At 37.2% G+C, this 21,797-nt stretch overlaps 1 protein-coding gene across 5 annotated transcripts in view; it reads left to right on the top strand.

The window, feature by feature from the left end:
* dlgap1a (discs, large (Drosophila) homolog-associated protein 1a) overlaps positions 1 to 21,797 on the top strand; it is a 117,735-nt gene that overhangs the window by 80,856 nt on the left and 15,082 nt on the right. For all 5 annotated transcript variants that reach the window (XR_003275997.1, XM_026205963.1, XM_026205964.1 and 2 more), the window contains exons 5-6: positions 5,486 to 5,663; positions 7,207 to 7,444. Coding sequence is in view for 4 of the 5 variants with exons in the window: in XM_026205963.1 (XP_026061748.1) it covers positions 5,486 to 5,663; positions 7,207 to 7,444 (416 nt within the window). In the remaining variant the exon portion in view is untranslated. The remainder of the gene's footprint in view (positions 1 to 5,485; positions 5,664 to 7,206; positions 7,445 to 21,797) is intronic.

The following is a 21,797-nucleotide window of genomic DNA, read 5'->3' as shown; positions in this document are numbered from 1 at the left end:
ACATTTAAATTTTAATTTATTAAAAAAAAAGAAGTACTAAATAGATACTAAAATGCCATTTACAGAATCATGTATCATTCAGGTGTATTTGTGAAATTAATTATTTAATTGATATACCAAGTGTTTGAAAAACTAATTATATAAACTGGAAGTTATATAAATTATTAATAAATAATTAATTAATTATTATATTAGTGAATTATTATACTAAAATAAATTATATATGTAATGATTGTTTACTGTACTGTAGTATATAATAGTTGTTTTTTTCATTACGAACAAAATTTAAATTGTTTAAGCTAAATAAAAGGGGTCACATATTTAATAGCCAATAATTTAAAGTGGAAGATTATTAAGGTTATTGCCCACCTAATTTCCTTCTATAAAAAGGCAGCTCAGTCCTGACAGCCGGTTTAGACCTTCCATTCTCAACTCCACTACTTCTCTGAGAAGCTGTGACAAATTGGCTATTTTCAGATAATGACTACTATAATAATATCAGATAATAACTACTAAATTGATCAGCGACCATGTGCTGCAATTTCATCTAGTGAAGACTGATTCAAGAGTAGCTTTGTAATGATTCATTTTAACCAGTTTGGAAGTCAAACTACATTTCACTCTTGAGTTATTGGTTTAACTCAATCTTTTGAACCAGCTGAATTGATTAGTCGAGTGAATGTCTTGCTGAATTAAAAGACATCATGATGGGTAATTCTTTCACCTGAAAGCTGGTCCCATAACATATACAGAAGATTGGTTGTGGAAATGGGACAAAAAGATTATTAAGAAATATTATTCAACAATAACCAATAAGCAAAAGGTGTATGATATCCTATTGTGTTGATTTTTGGACCAGTAGAATCAATCATCCAACCTTCCAACAACTTAAAAATAAAAACATCTGGTCTGCATTGATGGCAGTTATTATAATATTGGAACTAATTCAGCAATTGATTAATGATGTTCAAGTTTAAATTCCAGATAATTTCTTTTTTTCATTGAGTTCCACAATTAAGAGCCTTCATAATATAGTATGTGTGTTACTTAAACTGCAAGTAAAGTGAAATAAAAGTATGCATGAAAGTGTTTGCTATTGGCAACAGCTCGAACCATGTTCTTCTGTGTTGGTATCCAAAGCTTGGCATCTCTTGAGGACTGTGCTTTAGCCACGTAATAGTCATCCAGCTGGCCATCTAACAGCTCAAAATCCTCTGCCTGTCCAATCCTCATTTTAAAGCGCACCAGTGCTGTAGTCAACACCTTTAACACCTGCCAAGCATGCAGATCTGTTACCATGTAGCTTTAGAGAGTGACGAGTTTATTAACTGTCTGTTTTATCTGCTGTGCTGCACACATCTCCCTACAGAAAGGTGCAGGCAAAGCCTTTTTTTCTAGATATTACTTTGTCTGGTACTCAGATCTCTGTTGTTTTGATGCAAATGAATGGAGTCCAATAATTTTTATATTTTGCAATTTTTGCTACTTTTTTTATGTATTGTTATGTTATGCAGTAAATTGTTTTGTTAGGAAAGCATTTGCTAAGAACATGAATGTGATATACAAAAGCTTTTGCCTTCTGGGTCGGTGCGCAATTCAAATTAAGCATGTCTTTGCGATTCAAATTGAAAATCCATTAGCAGTCTATCTAGAGGGGCTTCAAAGACTCGTTATTGGATAAATTAAATAATATCAAATGACTGCCGTTGGATTTGAGAGATATTGCATTTAAGTTAAAGTTTAAGCAAAACATTAACCTCAAACTGGGCGCTTTAGCCCTTTGACTACCACTCGGAAATGTTTTCTTTGTGTTCTTCCTTTGGTTTCGTCCAGCTCTCAGCTCAGATTGATTGGGTTGGACTGTTGTACCTCCATGCCCTGCTTCCCCATGGGCACCTGACTGCCGTTCATGTAGGGCATCAGGCTTTTCTGTTACTGCTGAGTAATGAGTGTCTAATCAGCCAGGGTTCAGCGCTGCACTAATTACCAACCTGCTGTATGACTTGGGGCTCCTAGCACAGCTTGACAGGCAGAACCCATAAAGGATACACACGGACACATTGAAGGGTGTGAGATTAGATGGTCAGACAGACATGCTTCCCACAGCGGAGATATCAGTCAGCGTCTCCACAGTAACACAACAACATTATTCTTTCCGGTCAGGAGCTGAGGGTGGATTTAATTAAGGAAGCATAATATGCTACGCCACAGCAGTGGCAAAGGTACAAGTAATTACTCTAATTAGCCTAGAGACTTCCTTAAAAGCTCTTGCGTTGTAAAACACACACTCCCATGCCAGTTGACTGAGGTCTTGTAAGCAGCAGGAGCTCGTCAGTTATTCTGAGCATTAATTGACTTTGCAGGTTTCTCCACTGATATATTTAGCCGGCTTAATATGCAATATGACTGATTCAGTGTGGTTTTAAAGAGTCCAGCGTGTGTGTGTGTGTGTGTGTGTGTGAGCGGGGGTTGGTCTATGTTTAGGTAAGTCACTGTGGGGTTACCATAGTAACAGATTTGTGCTGTAATAAGTCTAAAGAGGTTCTCTCAAATGGTCTGTAGGTGGGCTGAGTTCATTAAATCAATTGTTTGTTCTCATTGTATCTGTTCTAATGAGACTAATGTGCAGTGATAATTTGTCACACTTTTCTGACAAAGAGCCAATCAATTTAGTATTTCATTTCATAATTTGTTTATATTTTTAATCACAAAAATCACATCTAATTTATGTCATTACTATATTTTAGTTTTTATTTAAAGCCTATTTCGTATTTTTTTTTTTTTTTTTTTTTACCTCTGCAAGGTTTTGACAACAACTTTATACTAATGTATAGTGATAATTTTCTTTATAACTTTTTTTGTTAAAGAGCCACACAGATGGGAAATCAAAAATTACCTGTATTGCAGTGTATGATGTAGCTGTCCATCAGTGTAAACAATGTGCAAAGTAATTAAACCAAAAAGCACACGATTTATAAAGTTATTGGCTTCTAAAGTAAGGAGTCGACTCTGAATCGCTGAAACGAGTCGTTATAGATTTCAAATCTTTTGCCCATCTCTATGTATGTCTCTAGAACACTTTGCATAATAATCTCCGCCTACCATCTTGAGAGAAAGGGAACTCTGACCTGCCCCACCCCCCCACACAGACGCTGTGGTTGGTGTGATAGCATCATGTCGAGGAGACAGTGTGTTTTTAATTGTAAAGGCAAGTTTGTTTTATTTTCACTGCCAAAGAATGAAGATCAGAAGAACCAATGGCTAAAATTCATTTTTACCATTTTTTCTTACTTGACAAAAAAATAACATTTCAGTCAATGGAAATACAAATTTAAATATAAATTTTAAAATAAGAGGGAATTTTGTTAATATATTCACTATATACATACACACACACACTTAATACTTAGCTCTGTACTTATGATATATATATATATATATATATATATATATATATATATATATATATATATATATATATAAATAATAATAATAATAATAATAATAATAATAATAATAATAATATTGTTATTATTATTATTATTGCATTTTCTCCCATGGTGAAACCAAAAATCATTTGTTAACATTTTTTCTCAGTAATTTCGTTGTTGAGATTACCACTGTTTGACATTAAGGGTTGACATGACAGCAGTGTAATTTCTTTGCTTCAATTTCAGATTGATATCTGCTCAAGCTCTAAGAAAGTGCTCCGAGATTCCACCCTAAGCGTAGTGGAAAGCCCAGACAAAGATTGGAGGATTTTCAGATTTGTAATACTTTTCTGGCATTATGAACACTCATACATTTTTAATCTTGTGGAATTTCCTCAATCCTGCATTTGGATGGTTTTTATCTGTTTATTGACAGAGAAAAGCTTCAAATGCCAGTGTTACATCTGTATGTGCAAGGGAGGTTTTGTATGCTTTAGAGTACAGTCACAATCCTTCCAACCAAAAAATGCCCTGATTATATGCCTGGGGACAGTGCTTTGACCTTTAACATTGTTTATGATTAATAAAAATAAGTGACAGTTTAATTTATATATTTATCGAGCTCGTTCTTTATATTAAGAAAGAGTGGAGCTGCTTATTTTATAGCTCAGAAGACTGAATAACTCACATGTACATTAGTCATCAGATACAATTCTGTATCTTTGTGAAACATGAAAATAGACAGTCTTAGATGCCTCAGGGAGCTGCTACTGCAGCAGAAAGTACGTGAGGCACAGCGCTGCATTGTGAATGGCTGACGTTATTAACAACCGCACAGCAACCAATCCATGGATACGGACGCGACATCGAGGCAGAAACTTATCGGCTTATTCCGCAACGATGACATCATGCATAACCATTTCACCATGGGGGGGTGGGGGGGGGTGCGGCCCCCCTGAGCACTTCTTGTGAAGTTTAGCCATCCTGCTCTCCAGTAGTGTAGAGAGATGCCCCGGGGTGTTTTGGACCATACTGCTCCATGAGGAGTTGCTGTGTTCACTTATTATGTATGTGTGAAGTCATGCAGATGCAGGGTGGGAGATCTACGCCAAAGCTAGAGCTTCCACTAATTCCCATACTGCTGATGCAGATGCAAGGTTGTCTGCCTGTCAGCAAAGTGCCAGCGCGAGCGTCGGGCATGTGTGTGCTGGGCTGCGTGGGCGGCCTTAAGTGAGTTTAGCTGTTTCTCTCACCCCACCTGCTTTATGCCTGAGTGACCTGATGGAGTCGTCCTTTTATCTATTTAAAGAGCCACATTCATATTGTACATTGCTGTACACTGGACACATGCAGAGGTCTTGCATGAGCGTTTGTTTTGCTCATAGCCCCCCCCCATGAGCCCTGATGAAGGGACCTTGACGAGGAGTGTGACATCTAAATGCGTTTAATAGTCGTGACGTCAAAGAACATGCTACATGTTTGATTGGAGGAAATGATATGTGGCTCTCAGATTACATAATGCCATCCATAGAAGAATGATCACAACACTATCTTTTATTTAGATGTGTGTTTTTGTCCAAGAAAAAAAAAATCCTTATATTTCATTGTCATTCAACAATGTGTTTACATGGAAAGAATTTTGCAGACTAATTTGTGTGTATCTAACCTATCTAATATGCATAAAATATATTAATATTATTATCATTTTTAAATATTTTTTCTCTTGACATAACAGGTATAAAAAATATAAATATAATAGAATTCTTGCAAAAGATGTGCTTACCCAATAACTGGTCCCAATAATATAAGAATTATATAAGTAATACAATTTTTGAAATATTAATTTATTACTACGTTTTATAAAATGAAAATAAAATAAAATAATTTTTGGAAAAAATATATTTTCAATAAAATGTATTATTATTATTGTTGTTATTTTATGTCAATTTTAATTTTAAATGTTAAATAAAGAATACAAGAGTAAGCAAAAATATATATTACAATTGTCTTTCAGCAAATAAACAAATGTTTCTTGTTTTCTCCTCCATGCACAGTATCTCTACAGAACACTCTCCAAAGCTGCAGATCCGGAGCCACAGCTACTTGCGGGCGGTGAGTGAAGTTTCCATCAATAGGAGCATGGACACCCTGGACCCCAAAGCTCTGCTAGCCTCTCCCCAATACCGCTCACGCAACGAGAGCTACATGAGGGCTATGAGCACCATCAGCCAGGTTTGTGCTCACCCCCAAACACGCCGTCATAGCGGGGTGCAGGAAAGGGACGGTCAAACTCGGACAAGATTAGTCCAACATGTCCAGTTACAAACCATGAAAACAACCTGCGATTCATCCATTATTCATGAGATGAATTTAGGCCATCACCATAAACATTGTTCAATCACAGATGTATACGTCTAACCAACTCATGCTCCGTGTTTTGTAGTACCAGGATGGCATTCATCAGACAGTTACTCATCCATCTTAGGCACACTTAGTCCCCAAGCACTGATTTGTCATGCTAATTACTAAATGGCAAGCATTACATCATTGTCATTTGGCGCCAACGTTGACTCTGAGACAGCATGTGCTCTTTGATGGAAGACCAAAAAACAAAATAAACAAGTAATATTAGCATTAGAAATGCTTCAGACCTTCCAGTAAAGATTTTGTAGATGGCTCATGACTCTTAACTTTACAGTTAGTAAATAAGAACATACCCATCTAGCTCTCATGAGTGATTGGGACAGAGTTTCAAGCTGTAGACCTTGTCCAAAACACCCACCCTTTCTACAGTCCTCTTTCCACACTTCTACCTTATCACAACTTCATTAACCCCCCGCTCTCGTACACCGTCGGTTTCTGTTACGATCAACACTAATGAACATGTTGATCCTGGCACTGTCTCGCTGTCTTCCACCTTGTCAATAAACCGCACTTGAGGAGTTCCTCCCTGCTGGTGTGGCTTGCACCTTCATTTACCCTGTGAAACTGTCCTTCAAGCCTCACCGTGTTTTCTTTTTTTTGACTCTTCCTTCTCTTGCCACTGCCTTGTGTGTGTTTCTCACCTGCACATATAATGCAATCTGCAGTCTCTGGCTCCGTTTGGAAGACCAAAAAACAAAATAAACAAGTAATATTAGCATTAGAAATGCTTCAGACCTTCCAGTAAAGATTTTGTAGATGGCTCATGACTCTTAACTTTACAGTTAGTAAATAAGAACATACTCTCATGAGTGATTGGGACAGAGTTTCAAGCTGTAGACCTTGTCCAAAACACCCACCCTTTCTACAGTCCTCTTTCCACACTTCTACCTTATCACAACTTCATTAACCCCCCGCTCTCGTACACCGTCGGTTTCTGTTACGATCAACACTAATGAACATGTTGATCCTGGCACTGTCTCGCTGTCTTCCACCTTGTCAATAAACCGCACTTGAGGAGTTCCTCCCTGCTGGTGTGGCTTGCACCTTCATTTACCCTGTGAAACTGTCCTTCAAGCCTCACCGTGTTTCTTTTTTTGACTCTTCCTTCTCTTGCCACTGCCTTGTGTGTTTCTCACCTGCACATAATGGCATATCTGCAGTCTCTGGCTCCGTTTTCCCTTTCTTTTTATTCTGCACCCCTATAAAGTATAGTGCCCTATGGAAAGTGGGCCTCGAAGCCCACTTTCCCTGACCTCTGCCCTGTCTGTTTCTCTTGACTGCTCTTTTCTAATCTTCATTTCTTGTCTTTTCTTTCTCTCTGTTTCTCCCCTCTCTTCTCCTCTGCCTGCAGGTGAGTGAGGTTGAGGTTAACGGGCAGATTGAGGCAGTGTGTGAGAGTATGTTCAGTGAAATGGAGTCACAGGCAGTGGACGCCCTGGACCTGCCCATGCCCGGGTGCTTCCGCATGAGGAGTCACAGTTACGTGCGTGCCATCGACCAGGGCTGCTCGCAGGACGATGACGGGCCTTTGCTACCGGCCTCCCCCCCAAGGACCACCACTACTGTCAGAACCATCCAGAGCAGCACGGGTCAGCATGCAATTACATTATCGTTTTGTTGTTCTGTCTATCCATCTGTTGTCCTATCATTCATACTGTTGTTCTGTCTGTCCTCTAGCAGTGCACTCTAGCAGTTAGGGGTAAAAAAATATATATATACTGTTTGCATGCATTTTTAAGGAATTCCGGTTTAAAAACAAGTAATTTTAAGCTGTTAAAATGTGTTGAGTAGTGAAAGAAAACCCATTTTGGTATTAGTGTGCACTGTCTCTGAACGATGTCAGAGAGGTGCACACATAAACATGGTGCTCATAGAGCAGAGGAGTTATTTTTGCCACTTTATAGTCCTTGAATAGTTGAATACACATACTTATTTGTGCCAAAATTCCTGTCTTAGTAGTGATTTAGGTCTTAAGTGAAAGCAAATGGCTAAGAAATACAACACGTGTAAGAGTATATTGGATCTTGGTAGCTCTTAAAGTGTTGATCAAACAAAAGACAGAAAATATGTCACTGCTCTTGACTAAATCGCTTTTGTAACTTTAATTTAATTTATACAGCAAAGAATATGCAGTGTTTTTCTACATTTGATTACTTTATAAATTGTAGCATTTTTTCCTACTGTAATTTGTTGTCCAATTGTTTGTAATTAGTTTCTTATTCTTGTAGGGCTGGGCGATATATCGAACGATATGATCATGCGCATCTAGTCAGTAAATCTGGTTCAGTGATTACCGCTAAATCGCCATCACCTGCTTATAACTGGAGTGGGATTTAATAGACAGAGCCGTAGATCGCTGACAAGCTACGCAATATCGCGTTCATTATCGAAAGCGATTCATCTGGGATAATGAACGTGATATTGCGTAGCTTGTCAGCGATCTACGGCTCTGTCTATTAAATGCCACTCCAATTATAAGCAGGTGATGGCGATTTAGCGGTAATCACGGAAGCAGCTTTACTGACTAGATGCGCATGATCATATCGTTAGATTTATCGCCCAGCCCTATATTCTTGTTTAATCACTGACTTTTTACTTGCTTTTTTTCTTGCTTTTTTGGGCTAGTATTATTTTTTTGTGATATTGACACTGGTAACAAGAATTAAGCAAAAATAAGTGTACCATATGGCCCACCCCATTCTAGCAGTATATAAGACTCTCTATCATGTATCAAGGAGGTTGCCAGAGGAAGAATCAATATTCATTTGTTGTCCTTTCTGTGGTCCACAATATGTTTATCCTCAGAAGCCCTGGCAGGATGTGTCTAATTTCCTTTTTATTAGCACTGCGAGGCAATAACAGCAGTAATGGGGAAACTGAATGATTGAGTGAATTTGATTGATTGAATCCGATAACGAAGAGTAAATCATTGCATGTGATCTGAAGAGTAGCCTGTCATGTTATTGAGGAACATATAAAATGGAAATCTTTAAAAGAATTATACACTTGTACATGTAATTGGTCTGCATCCAAACTGAGATTTGAAAATAGATTGTGATATTTCAAGTGACCAAGAGTGATCCAGATGTCATGCAGAATGTGTGAACTCAGTGTGACCTGTGTCTGCTTTTGCTCTGGGGTTTTCATTCATCTGAAACCCCAGTGATCACTAATCCACCTCCAGCATCACAACCCAGTTTGATTTCATTACAGCTGACATCTTCATAAAATTGTGCCCACAGTGTCTTGAAAATGCAACGCTTTTGTTTACTATTGAACTAAACCTATTGGGGAAGCCTGTCTGTTCTTAAAAATAGTTTTTCCTGGTTTAAATGTGATTGTAAAGACTTTTTGTTTGTGCTGTTTATCACTAGTATGCGTTTCTGTTGTTGGCCATTATTGGTGGGCTGTATTACTGAAAACAAATGTATTGCCGGTAAAAATAAAATGTCTGTTTTGACAAAGAATCAGTTTTATTTCTGCAGGAGAGAGCATTTGAGTTCAGCAGTGCTGCATGATACATCATATCATGAACAAGATGATCGATTATCAATGCATGAATCTAACTCACTCAGAATGCAAACAATTTCTGACACAGTTTTATTTTACAATTATTATTTTTTTATTATATCACTGTACAGTATGTAGATAGAAATAATTATATGTGACATGCGTTATCATAGGGCTGGGCTAGATATCGAGTTTGTACGATATTTCGATATATTCTTTATAAGCGATACGGTATGGGGCAATACCGTTTATTTCGATATACAGTAGATTGAAATGAGTGAATCAGCACATCTGGAAAATATTGTGGAGGACACAGACAGAAAGTGCATGATCCAATTTGTGATCCAACATGTGACAAGCTTTATATTAAGAACTATAGTATGGTTTATAGTTTCATATACTTTAAAGTGGCTTGCCCCATCAGATCCTGTGACAGAAAGGCTGTGTGTGAGGCTTACAGAGACTCTACTTAAGCTGTTTAATGTGCTTGAGATGTGCTGTTTTCCTTAATGAATAACTTACATTTACAGGTAAATTCTTCATGTATACATTTTAGAAAGTCGCGGAAATATTTAAATTTTGCTGTCAGAAGTGCATGATCCTTCTTGGGTAATCTCTGCTAAACCTCACTTCAGTGAACTGACACCACCATGTGTATGTGTGCCAAATAGAAAGAGTGAAATAGACTAAAATATATATTAGATGAAATATTTGTAGTTGGAGAATGTGACGTAAAGTTTGAAGCTATAAGTAAGTGTATTTTTATGATGGCACTAACTGTAAAGTGACTGTAATTGGGTAATCAAAACAGCCTAATACAAATCTGTGCTTTTGTTCTTATTTATGAACCTGTTGCACAAAACAAGTCTTAAGTGTCAATTTTTCTAAATGTAGATTTATACATCATATGAAAACTGAATAAATAAACGTTGATGTATGGTTTGTTATAATAGGACAATATTTGGTCCAGGTACAACTATTTGAATATCTGGAATCTGAGGTTGCAAAAAAATGTAAAATATTGAGAAAATCGCCTTTAAAGTTGTCCAAATGAAGTTCTTCGCAATAACGAGTTTCCACTGCTCCAGAGTCCAGTGGCAGCGTTTCTGCTGTTCCAAAATGCTTTCACTTTCCAGTAATACCACTTAAGCCCCTTTCACACTGCCATTCCGGCAAATACAGGGGTAAAGTGTTCCGGCAATTGTTCCTGGGTCGCTAGATTTTGCACTTTCACACTGCCAGTGATAACCCGGGATATGTGCGTGCCTTCACACACAACCCGTTAAGATCCCTTAATGACACGTGACATTAGAGCGTGACGTGTAATGTATGAGTCGAAAACATTAGGCACATTATACTTTCACTGAAGCAAGCGAACAATCTCTGCGTCATCGCGGAGAGTGAGTAACTAATTGATCTCTGCTTCATTACAGTTTCCACATATTTTTTCATTGCGAACGTTGATCTTCCTTCAAAACAGCCGGTAAAAGAGTCGCGTGATAATGCGCGTCATCACTTCGACACGGAATTAGATCTGGCTTTTGTTCACACAGCGCTCGTCCCGGGTTGGATCCGGCAATGTTAGGTCCCTGAACCGGGTTCAATGTGGGAATCAATCCCGGGACGTGGTTGCTTTCACACAGAAGGCGACCCGACAATGTTCCGGCAATATGCCGGGTCCGACGTGCAGTGTGAAAGGGGCTTTACAGTTGAACCAAGGAATATCTAACAGTGATTAAATTTGGCATCCTATCACTGTACCACACTTGAATTCACTGAGTCCTTTAAGAACGACCCATTTTTTCACAAATGTTTTTAAATGGCTATTAAATACTGTACATGTATGTGTATATATGCAAAATGTATAAAGCAGGTCAGGTACAGAATAGTAAAATGTTGACTGAGGCATTATCACACAATCATCACTGGACACAAGTCACTAAAAATCACCAATTCTTACTGAAAATGATTGACTGCAGGATGTTGTGTCGCTGCAGGTTGCTGTCACTGTGAACAGGGTTTAAGTTTGACAGCGTCTCTGATGGAGTTTTCACATCGGCAATTAGTTTGGAAAAGCCCAAGCGTGTAATACTTGTCAGTAAAAACATTAAATGAGAGATTATCCACAACGTTGCAAACGTTGACATGTTGAATTTTAATAAATCAGGATGCTCAGAGAATTGTCTGATGTTGTAATCCTTATTGGAAGTTGCATACACTCTATATGGTGCTTGAGACAGTGCTGCAGTCTCTCTCTGCACTAGTAATGCAGATTTGAGTGCTGTGTTCTCCCCTCGTCTTCCTACTGTTCTCCAAATGCCTGCAGCTAGTCAGAGAGCCAACATATGGCCACCAGCCTCAGTGCATCTATTGAGAGAAGACAGCTGGCTGAGGGAGAGAAAGTGAAGAAATGTTAAAAAGTTTGTTAAAGTCCTATAGGATAACCTTTAGGGTCTCACGTTAGTGCTCACGTCACCTGTGGGTCGATTTAATGGAGAGGAAGTGCAGGCATTTGAACCGCATCTTTGAGTCACAGCTTCGGTTATGGCCATTACCATGGTGCTCCAATTGGAGTGGAGCAAAACATCAGGGCATACAGCCTGTCAGAACTGACAACTTTTTCAAGCTTTCATTTGTATGCCATCCCTCTTGATAAGCAGCCAGACCTTGTTTACATGGAGATTTTAAAAATAATTAGAAGCAGCGTGGGTCTAAAGGGTTTGGCCCTTAGATCAATACAGGGGCAGTGATGTTTTAAGACAGCTAATCTTTTCTATTCATCTCACCCAGTGCAATCCACACAAGAACGCAAGCAAACAGAATCCTTCAAAAACATTTTATGGCTGCTGATTACAAATTGGAAAAAAAAGATATAATGTTATGCTAACTGAGTATTTGTCAGTGTAAGCAATGCTTCAGATATTCAAGTAATTATTCAAGGAAAGTAAACTGTTTAATAACATTATTAAACTGTTTAACTAAATATTTATAATTATTATTAACAAAATTATTTATAATTTATAAATTAGAAGAGTTGTATACATTGTTTTGAAAGTGGTTATATACATTTACTTTAGTATAAATGACAGTGTTAGTAATATTCAGCTGCATATTTTATTAATAAAATGTATTCCTTTTTCTTTTTTTTATGCCTTATGTACATTCACTTTGGACATAACTGATTGTTTACATTGATACCATAGTGAGATTTTGATGATTTTTTGTATTTTCTTGGTACTGAAGTACTACATTTGACATCCTTAATTTAAATCAAACTAAGCAAACAATGGAAAATAACTGGCTTGTGTATGTTGTGGTGAGATGATATAGTCATCCGCTCCTGAAAGATGTGTGATGTGGATAATTAGAGATAGTGTGTTCCTCTACATTGGCTGCACCTGCCAGCCAGAGGCAGATGTAGTTTGGCAGGGCTGTGGAATCGATTGCTGCCATTTGTTTAAACTTCACATGCTGACAAAACTCAGAAGGGAGCAGGAGCCTGATGTGATGCCTTGGCTGGGGTGACTCTGGCAAGAGATGTGACAGACAGACATGCCCTGACCTTCTATCTATTCCTGACATTGACTTTGTTTGTTAAAGTCGGTATGTACCCAACACCAAATGTATTTGTGTGGTCTTGATTTGCCTTTTGCAACCAGTTTTACTTCTGAAATATGTGAAGCAGGGACATTCAATCACAAAAATAGAGAAAGTGTCTTAAGGCAATTTATGCAAAGAACAATAATTATGAAAATAACTATAACAATAACTACTTTAGTGTCCACACCAGTGGATGTTACCTTCTGTCTTGTTGTAAGCATGCACTGCAATTAGGTCATCTGTCGCTTTAAAGCACTCAACATTAAAAAGCTCATTCTGATTGCTTTTTATTATTTATTAGCTGGATAAAAATTGTTCGGAAAAAGATTACAATTATGTTTTTTTCTCTGTGTGGTTATAGTTATAGCTGTGATGTGGACTTCACTGTTCTCGTAGAATTAGAATGATTAACATAACGTTATGTAATTATTATTAGTCGCCATCTTTAATGCGAATGAAAAATAAAGCCAGAATAAATGCAAGTTAGCTGCAACAGTCACAAAATAGCGATTTGGTGGCAAGTTAAAGGAATAGTTCGCCCACAATGGAAATTATTTCATCATTTATTCACCCTTATGTCTTTCCAAACTTGTATGACCTTTATTTGAAGGATGTTTCAACATGAAACGAAAGTTACAGGGGTTCAGTGTTATGTCCAACCACCATTGACTTTCATTGTATGGACAAAAAAAAAAAAAACTGAGACACTACTTAAATCATCTTCTTTGTTCCACAATGAAACGAAAGTCATGCAGGTTTGGATCCGACAGGAGGGTGAGTGAATGATATGTATCACTGAGCTGTAGATACATTGTCCAGTCTTCCCCATCCAGTGCATACTCTTCCAGATGTCCTCGCCACAGAGACCCGACCAGATGAATTATGAGATGGCTAATTGAGGGAGCTGTCAGGGTTGACATTGAGAGGGCACCTTCCTTCCCTTCATCCCCTTCAGAACAGCACTGTGCATTCAGACGAACAGAGCGGCACCATCTGCCTGGTACACAGCAGGCCCTTATCACATGCTGCAACACTGCCTTTGGGGTAGTGAGCAAAGTCTTTGAAGTGGAGTGTAGCGAAGTTTAGGATTTTACACTTTATTGTTTATGTTCAAAATGTTCCACTGAAGCTGTTATTCATGTTTATTTTATCATAATAACATGCAGCTTTTGATAAATTGTTAATGGCTTGGCTTTGCTGAGTATTTGTCTTTTAGTAAAACTAATTAGCAAACCATTAGTGTGCAACATCTCATCCTCACCACAGGGGGCAGACAATGAGTCAGAAAACATAATGAGTCTTGTTCTCAGGAGCACGCTCGCATGTTAAATGAGTCATGAATGTGATGGGCAATTTCTTCCATTAATGTCACCCATTCCCCTGTATTATTTTAATAAAAGGCATTGCACTCTTGTGCCTGAATTTGCAGCCTTTAAAGAAATAGTTAACCCAATTTTTTTTTTTTTGTCATTTACTCACCCCAAAGTCATTCCAAACCTGTCTACATTTCTTTCTTAGGTTGAAAACAAAAGAAGATATTTTGAAGAACAAGTTGTTGGTTCTTGTTTACTTCTGTCGTAGGGAAAGAAGTACTTTGGAATTCAACTGAATACCAGCATTCTTTAAAATATCTTCTTTTATGTTCACGTTACATAAGAAAGAAGTTAATACAGGTTTGGAACAACATGAGGGTGAGTATATGATGAAAAAATGTGAATTTTGGGGTGAACTATGCTTTAATTCCTCTGTCTGGACTAGGGTGGCCTATTCTATAATGACAAAAAGAGGACATTTTGCAGGATTCGTGAAGCCAGGATAAAAACTAAACCAGTGGCAAAAAATAAACATTTCCAATAAGGGATGATATTTTCCCCCTTAAATTGATTTCAAGTGACTGTTTTTTTATATATTTACTAGGACACATTTTTATTAAATGCATCACCTTTCATGTAAATTTATGTTTGTTCAATAAATGCAATTGTAATACTAAGATACTATTGGGCTGTTACCAATCAAAAGAAATCAATATCGGCAAAATCCATCTTTGCACTACAAAAGTGGCACACATGCTGCATCTAAAGTGGCATTTAGATGTATTTACACAGATGTTTAAAGCTAATCAGAGATACCATAAAAGCATTTAAACTGCCGTTACAGTGGCATAAATAATGTTAAGAGATTTTGTTAAACATAAAATATACTGAGTATAGAACTATGAAAAGATACTTACGAAAGTGAAACTTCCAATTGGTGGCAACAAGTCATTGTTTATTCAATGATTGAGTCTTTGAATTATTCAAACAGTTTGTTTGAAACAGAATGAAGCAAGTGACTTGCTAATTTTGGAACTAAGCACTAATATGCAACTCTTGCAATGTTTGCCAAGATATGCTGGAAATAGTAGGACGAGTATACTAGTTTGCTATTATTTAAGAAAGTATAAAATAGTGATCTTAAAAGGATGTCAAATGAGTATCCGTTTCAAGTCTGCGCCAGCAGATGGACATGTTATTTCAAAACTGGACTGTGCAACCTAAAACCAGACGGATGACCACCCTAGTCAGGACACAGATTCAGTTGGCTGAACTTGTTGCTTTATATCGGTAAGGTTAAAACATACAAATCCAGAGAATGTGTGTGTGTGTTTACACAGTGGAGTTTGCTTCTTAAATATTAAAGCGAGCTTGAGCTGTACATCATGAGTGGAGGTTTCTGACCCCCAACAGGCAGAAACTGATTATGAGAGATGGTGAAATAAAAGGCAGGAAGTTTAGAGAAGCAGCCAGGGGTTAGATGTTGACAGGTGGGTTGTTGCGGTGTGGAGTGTTTGTTTGCACAATGTTACCTTTTTGTAAGGCTCACTGCACAGTGCACTCCGATGATGCTTTAGCTGTGAAGTCCCTCAGGCTGCAACTGCAAAATCCTCCCACTGTCTCTAAACTGTGTTCCTGGCCCGGCAGCAGCTATCATTTAGACTCATAGTCAAAGGATGGAGGCTATTTTAGAGCTGTCCTCAGTCTATGTATGGCAGGAAAATACCACAGCTGCCATCTCTGGGACTGATGATCAATGTTCCCTTTGAACTACACAAGTGTGTGGCCTCGCAGCTCTCATGCAGACAGAGAAAAAAATATTAGACTGAAAATGTGTGTGAAAAGAGCTGGAAATATCTTGAATCGGAGCTAAATGTATGGGCAATGTTTTATCCGCATGCCCATTGATTTTCAGTATTGAAAGTGAAGCTGTGGCAAAACTTTACACTGGAAATGTGCAGCGTTGGTTATTTCACAAGATAAGGACTGAATACTAAAACAGTTCGGTTCATAGCAGCACCAAATATGTATTCATTAATAAATTAGTTTGTTAAAAAAAATATTAATCTTTAACTTCACAACTACAACTTTTTTTATATAATTTGGACATTATTTGTCCTATTTGTGGATTTATATTCTACAGTCTGGATTATTGTACAAGTTTATGTCTCAAAATGTGACTTTATGTCTCACAATTGTGACAGTATTCCACTTTTATCATTTAATTAATTGTATTTATTTATTGTCTTTTTTTAATACTCGTTAGATCATGACATTGGTGCTGTTTCCACCCATTATTCAGATGCATTTTCAGTGATTCAATCACAAGTGTTCACTGAAGACACCTTTTATTATAATGCATTTTATACTGTATGTGTCTCTTGTGACCACTTGAGATCAGTCCCTCCTCATTTCATTACACTCTACAGCACTTTTACTTTTTGATGAATAAAGCCATGTTACACTGCTCACAAGTGAGTGGGAAATGAAGTGAATGCAAAGAATATGGATAGCAAAAACTATTTGGATTGTAATCCATGTGATCCGTGTGTTTTGGTACAACATGAAGTTTGAATCTATTATTTTGGTGCGCTTTCTCAAAGCAGATCTCATATAGTGATCGTGTTTTATGTCAGTGTGTGGCAATTATTCATCTATTGTGGCTCTTTGAGCACATTATACCAGCAGCCCTGTTGGAAGCAGTGAAAAGTGGACAACTCAAAACATTTTAGTGCCTGTTTACAACTGTATTACAACTGCATCTGTTTTTAGCAATACAGGATTGTATTGTATTGTATTGTATTGTTTCACTTGATTGTCCACCTGAGTGGAAAATTGTCTTTGGCTCACCAGCACAAAATTAGTAGCAACATACATACTTAGTAAATTAAAATCACAATCATTAGTCAAGTTACACATATTACATAAAAGAGAATAAGAAGATACAGTTCATGCCATACGTGAATTAATGAATTAATGATAAAGGACGTCATTTTACTCGTCTACCTGACTTCAAAGGCTCAAACTGGCTCAAAAGAGGATGAGACTGTCTGTCTGCAAGAATAACTTTCACTGCCTACTTTGTCCTTTCTACATAAAGTTGTATCAATTGGTTCTTATTTTATTTCCCATGGATAAAATTCTGGGAAGTTTGTTCTTGAGTCTGCAATTTAGATGCTCATATACCAGGCAGAAAGATGAAAGGTTAAAATGCTTTCGGCAATGGATTTATACACAAGATCCCGAGATGTGCTTATACTAACACTAAGACCACTAAGCTTGAGAAAGAAAAGTCGTTGAGGGAGTATAACACAGTATAACTGGTGTTCTGGTACAGTTCATATAACATGATTATATTATTTTAGCCTGTTTTTTACCTTTATGTTTTTGCATACGATGAAATACAGATAACCTCATAAATGGTTTGTGTTAAATTACATAAGACAATACATTTATGAACTCGTAGTTTAATGTAATAGAATTTCTTTGTGAAAAATGGCACAGTGAACACAATTCAAGTACATGGGGTGTTTCGGTTCAGGTTCAGGTGGCAAGGGTTTTCTGCACAAATTGGAAAAAGCATAGCTGATGATATGCTTGCCTGTTATTCCTAAACTCCTTTTTCTCTGGTTGAGTTGAGCATGGAAACCGGCAAGGTGTGTGTGGGGACGTGTGTGAGGGGTGAAGTGTGATTGTACATGACGTGCATGTAATACTGGTGAGGGCTGAGCTCGAGGCTGAGATATGGATGGGATAATACTGCTGCTTGTGAAGAAGGACCGTCACAGTCACTCTTAGTTGATGCCTGACTCATACACACACACACACACACACACACACACACTAAACACTTTCACAAGTACAGCAGTGGGAAGCAAGCATTTATCAGTGGAAGCTGCGACGACGCTCTGCCACATTATTCCACATTTTCAGACTGGAGAGTCTCTGCTTGGATGGCTTTGTCAGCTTCTTGTTATCTGCCTTGGTTGAGGAAATTATTTTTTGCATTGTTCTTTTGTATTGCTGACAAAGTGACTTAGTGTGGATTTGGAGTACAAATACCTTTGCATATTCATGCACACATATTCAGTGAAGGTCATTTCCAGGGCAGTGTGCCAGATACTGGATTGGACAGTGGTCTGACCAAACTTTATTTGAATGTAAAACATGCTCAATCATGTGCTTTCTTGTTTAGCATTTGCCTTGCTTTCAACTTTAGGTCTAGAAAGCAACTTAAATCAGAAATTCTGTGTAAAACTGTTTTTTGTAACTATTTATTGTGAAGAGTCCTATAGATATACATTTGAACTGAATTAAATGTGTTAATCTTCAGGTTTATACGTCTAACATCCTTTGTGTGTAAGAAAGGGGTTTTATTTAAATATAGGCCATATAAATTTGTATTTAAATTTATTCAATTTATAAAAATGTTATATATTACATTCTTAATCAGTTTTAAGTATAATATAAAATAATATGTAGCAAATTAGCTCAAAAGGGAAATGTATATCAATCATTTCATGTTAATTATAAATAATTCAAATTATTTATATCAGCTGCCAGTAGTAACTGTCGCTGAATTAATATTGTCATCAACTAATCTGTTTGTCCAGCGAACATTCAGTGTATGTTCATATCAGCTCTAAGAAAGGATATTTTCGTGGCCACAGAAAATATCTTTCCTAAAGTATTAATGCATTAGAGCATGTAGCTGGATCAGAATCGTAAAGGGACATTATTCACAAGCAGGACCAGAAACTCATGTAATTTGTGCACCAAAGTTTTTTAAACTAAAAGCTAACACACATAACTACTCTAAACAAATAAACATAAAATCACTCGTACATAGGGAAAGGGCAAGTGAGACTGAATGAACCATTAGAGAAACAAGAAAATGCAGCTATGGAGTCAGTTAACCTTTGAAACCATCAGTGCCATTTTACAATGGGGTCCATGGCTTTTATGACTAAACCTGTTTTGTTTACTTAAATGTATGATACTTGCATTGCCTTGATCGTTGACGAGTGAAGGAACTAAAAGCGAGGCGGGTCACTGAAGAGAGGTCTTTTAAGTTCTGTGGAGGTCACGCCACTTGGGCGTCAAAAAGCCAATGGTGACTTGAACTTCTAGAGGGAAAGTTTACGACTCTTGGTCTCCAAACATGGTTATTAGTAGTGTTGGGAAAAGTAACTTTTAAAAGTAATGCATTACAATATTGCGTTATTATGTTACTTAGTTACTTTTTATGAAAAGTAATGTGTAACGTTACTTTTGCATTACTTTCACATTACTTTTAAAATATGAGCAGGGATTGATTGTTAAGACGTTCTGTTTATAGCAAATGTAAAAGCCCTTTCACACCAAAAAGTGTAATGAATAAACCACTGGCTGAAGGAAAAGTAAATTCACATCTGTACAGTAGAACACAGGAGAAGACAGTTCAACACTCTTCAGCAATAAAAAAAAAACAATGAAGCACAATTGTTAGTTTATCTAAAGTTGAACTGGATCATCAAAGGTCAGTAGCAAAGACATTAGTTAATAAAATGGGATTAGATCAATTTGTGTTTTTAACATATTCTGAGTTTGCATTTGCACTGTTTTAATTCATTATGATGAATGCTAAATCTTTTTTTCTTTTTTTTTTTGAGAGTGGGATGAATTAATGCACATTCACATTTAGTCTAGAACTACATCATGTTCACACAGTGCACACAATATCTCTGTATTGCTGATTTCTCACAATATGGGGAAATAAGACTTGTCAGTCAATAAAAGTAACGTCTCAGTTGCGTATGGTAACCCTCGTTCCCTGAAGGTTGAGATATCAGAATAAAACCCAGAGATTCCTGTCCAGACCAGATGACTTCTCTGCGGTCTTATAAAAATGATCGCTCCGGATTATGCTGATCAGCCGAGCGTATCTGACTCTGTCCTTAAAAAAGATCTGACGTTAGGGAATTTGAAGGGCACTCAATATGAAAGTGGATACTTGCGATTATGGATGTAGAGAATAATTCGTTATGATGTTTCTGTATGGCTGAAAGATCATTCGCCCAAGGAAATGGAGGTGGATTAATTCTGTCGGTTTGTCATCTGAAACAACACTGTCAGGGTGTTTAAGGACATGAACGTGCAGAGCGTCCTGTCATTGTAAGAAAGATGAGTCGGCGGGCTCAAATTGATTTGTCTGCGACCATATCATTTACGATATCCTCCAAGCTCAAGGTCAGAGCATGGCAGACACAATACAAATTCTGTCAGTTACAGGAGGTCAAGGTTTAAATGCTTAAACGCACATTTTATCATCTTTTGCACAGTCTACAGTGATACGCAACCAAATCTGCACATACAAGGGAACTGTGTGTGAGGAACAATAATTGTAATCCCAAAAAAGCTTAAATCTCCTAGCATAATGTTAGCAAGACTTCTACTAAGCAAAATGCCATCACATTCTCCTTCTGGAAGCTAAAAGCATTGCTCATTTTGTACAGGTGTCAGTTTACTCTAACTAACAGCAGTAAGTAGGTTAAACTATTCAAATATATGAATATAATAAGCTGCTAGGGTTAAGTATCACATAATTGTGTTCCAACAACAGCACATAAAGAGTTTTATCATCTAGAAACATCTGTTCCTCTTCTTTCGAACAGGTAAATCCTGAGTTGATCACAGCAAACAGGCTCTATGTGATGTCTGTTGTAAGGAATGAAGTCTGTAAGCGCCCAGGCTGACAGGCCAGAGGAGACACTACTGACTTGAGCAGTGCCTGTATGTGTGGGAGTGTTTACTGCCCATCTCTTTACATTTACATTTACATTTTAGTCATTTAGCTGACGCTTTCCATTAGTATAGATGAGAAATGGAGGGATTAGTAAGGGAAGTATAGAGCATAGGAGCAGGATTCCTGTGTGTTCCTCAGACGGTGCTTGATGGCTCAGGTTAGATTGGTATCTGACATACAGTAGCAAGTATCCCTTTAATCTCTGTAAAATTTTATTTAATAAAGGTTTATCTTATATTTAAGGATCATTTATTTAATTACATGTGGGGTTTTTTGGTCCATCGCTTCCAGGGTTGAAAAAATACCTTGTGACACTGCTGTCTAAGTTATATTGTAGTTATCTGGACAATAATTTACACGTGAAAATGAGCTATTAGATTTAAATACAAGGTAATATGTTAAAATCAAGAGTCAGTGTTTGGTTGTTAAGCTCCTGCTGGAAATAGTAGTAACTACATAAATATTTCATAATGTTTTGTTGATGATAGTAATAACATTAACGTTGATAATTATAAATGTCTCCAAATCAGCACATTAGAACAATAGAATGATTAGAAGGATTATGCGACACTGAAGACTGAAATAATGAATGCTATTTGCCGCCACAGAAAAAATAATAATAATAATTTTAAATGTGTACATATATACAGTCTTGTTCAAAATAATAGCAGTACAATGTGACTAACCAGAATAATCAAGGTTTTTAGTATATTTTTTATTGCTACGTGGCAAACA

This window comes from Carassius auratus, chromosome 27 (genome assembly GCF_003368295.1).
Source record: "Carassius auratus strain Wakin chromosome 27, ASM336829v1, whole genome shotgun sequence".
In the NCBI taxonomy this organism is placed as follows: Eukaryota; Metazoa; Chordata; class Actinopteri; order Cypriniformes; family Cyprinidae; genus Carassius; species Carassius auratus.
The sequence above is the reverse complement of the archived record's forward strand: the minus strand, read 5'-3'. Positions and strand labels throughout refer to the sequence as shown.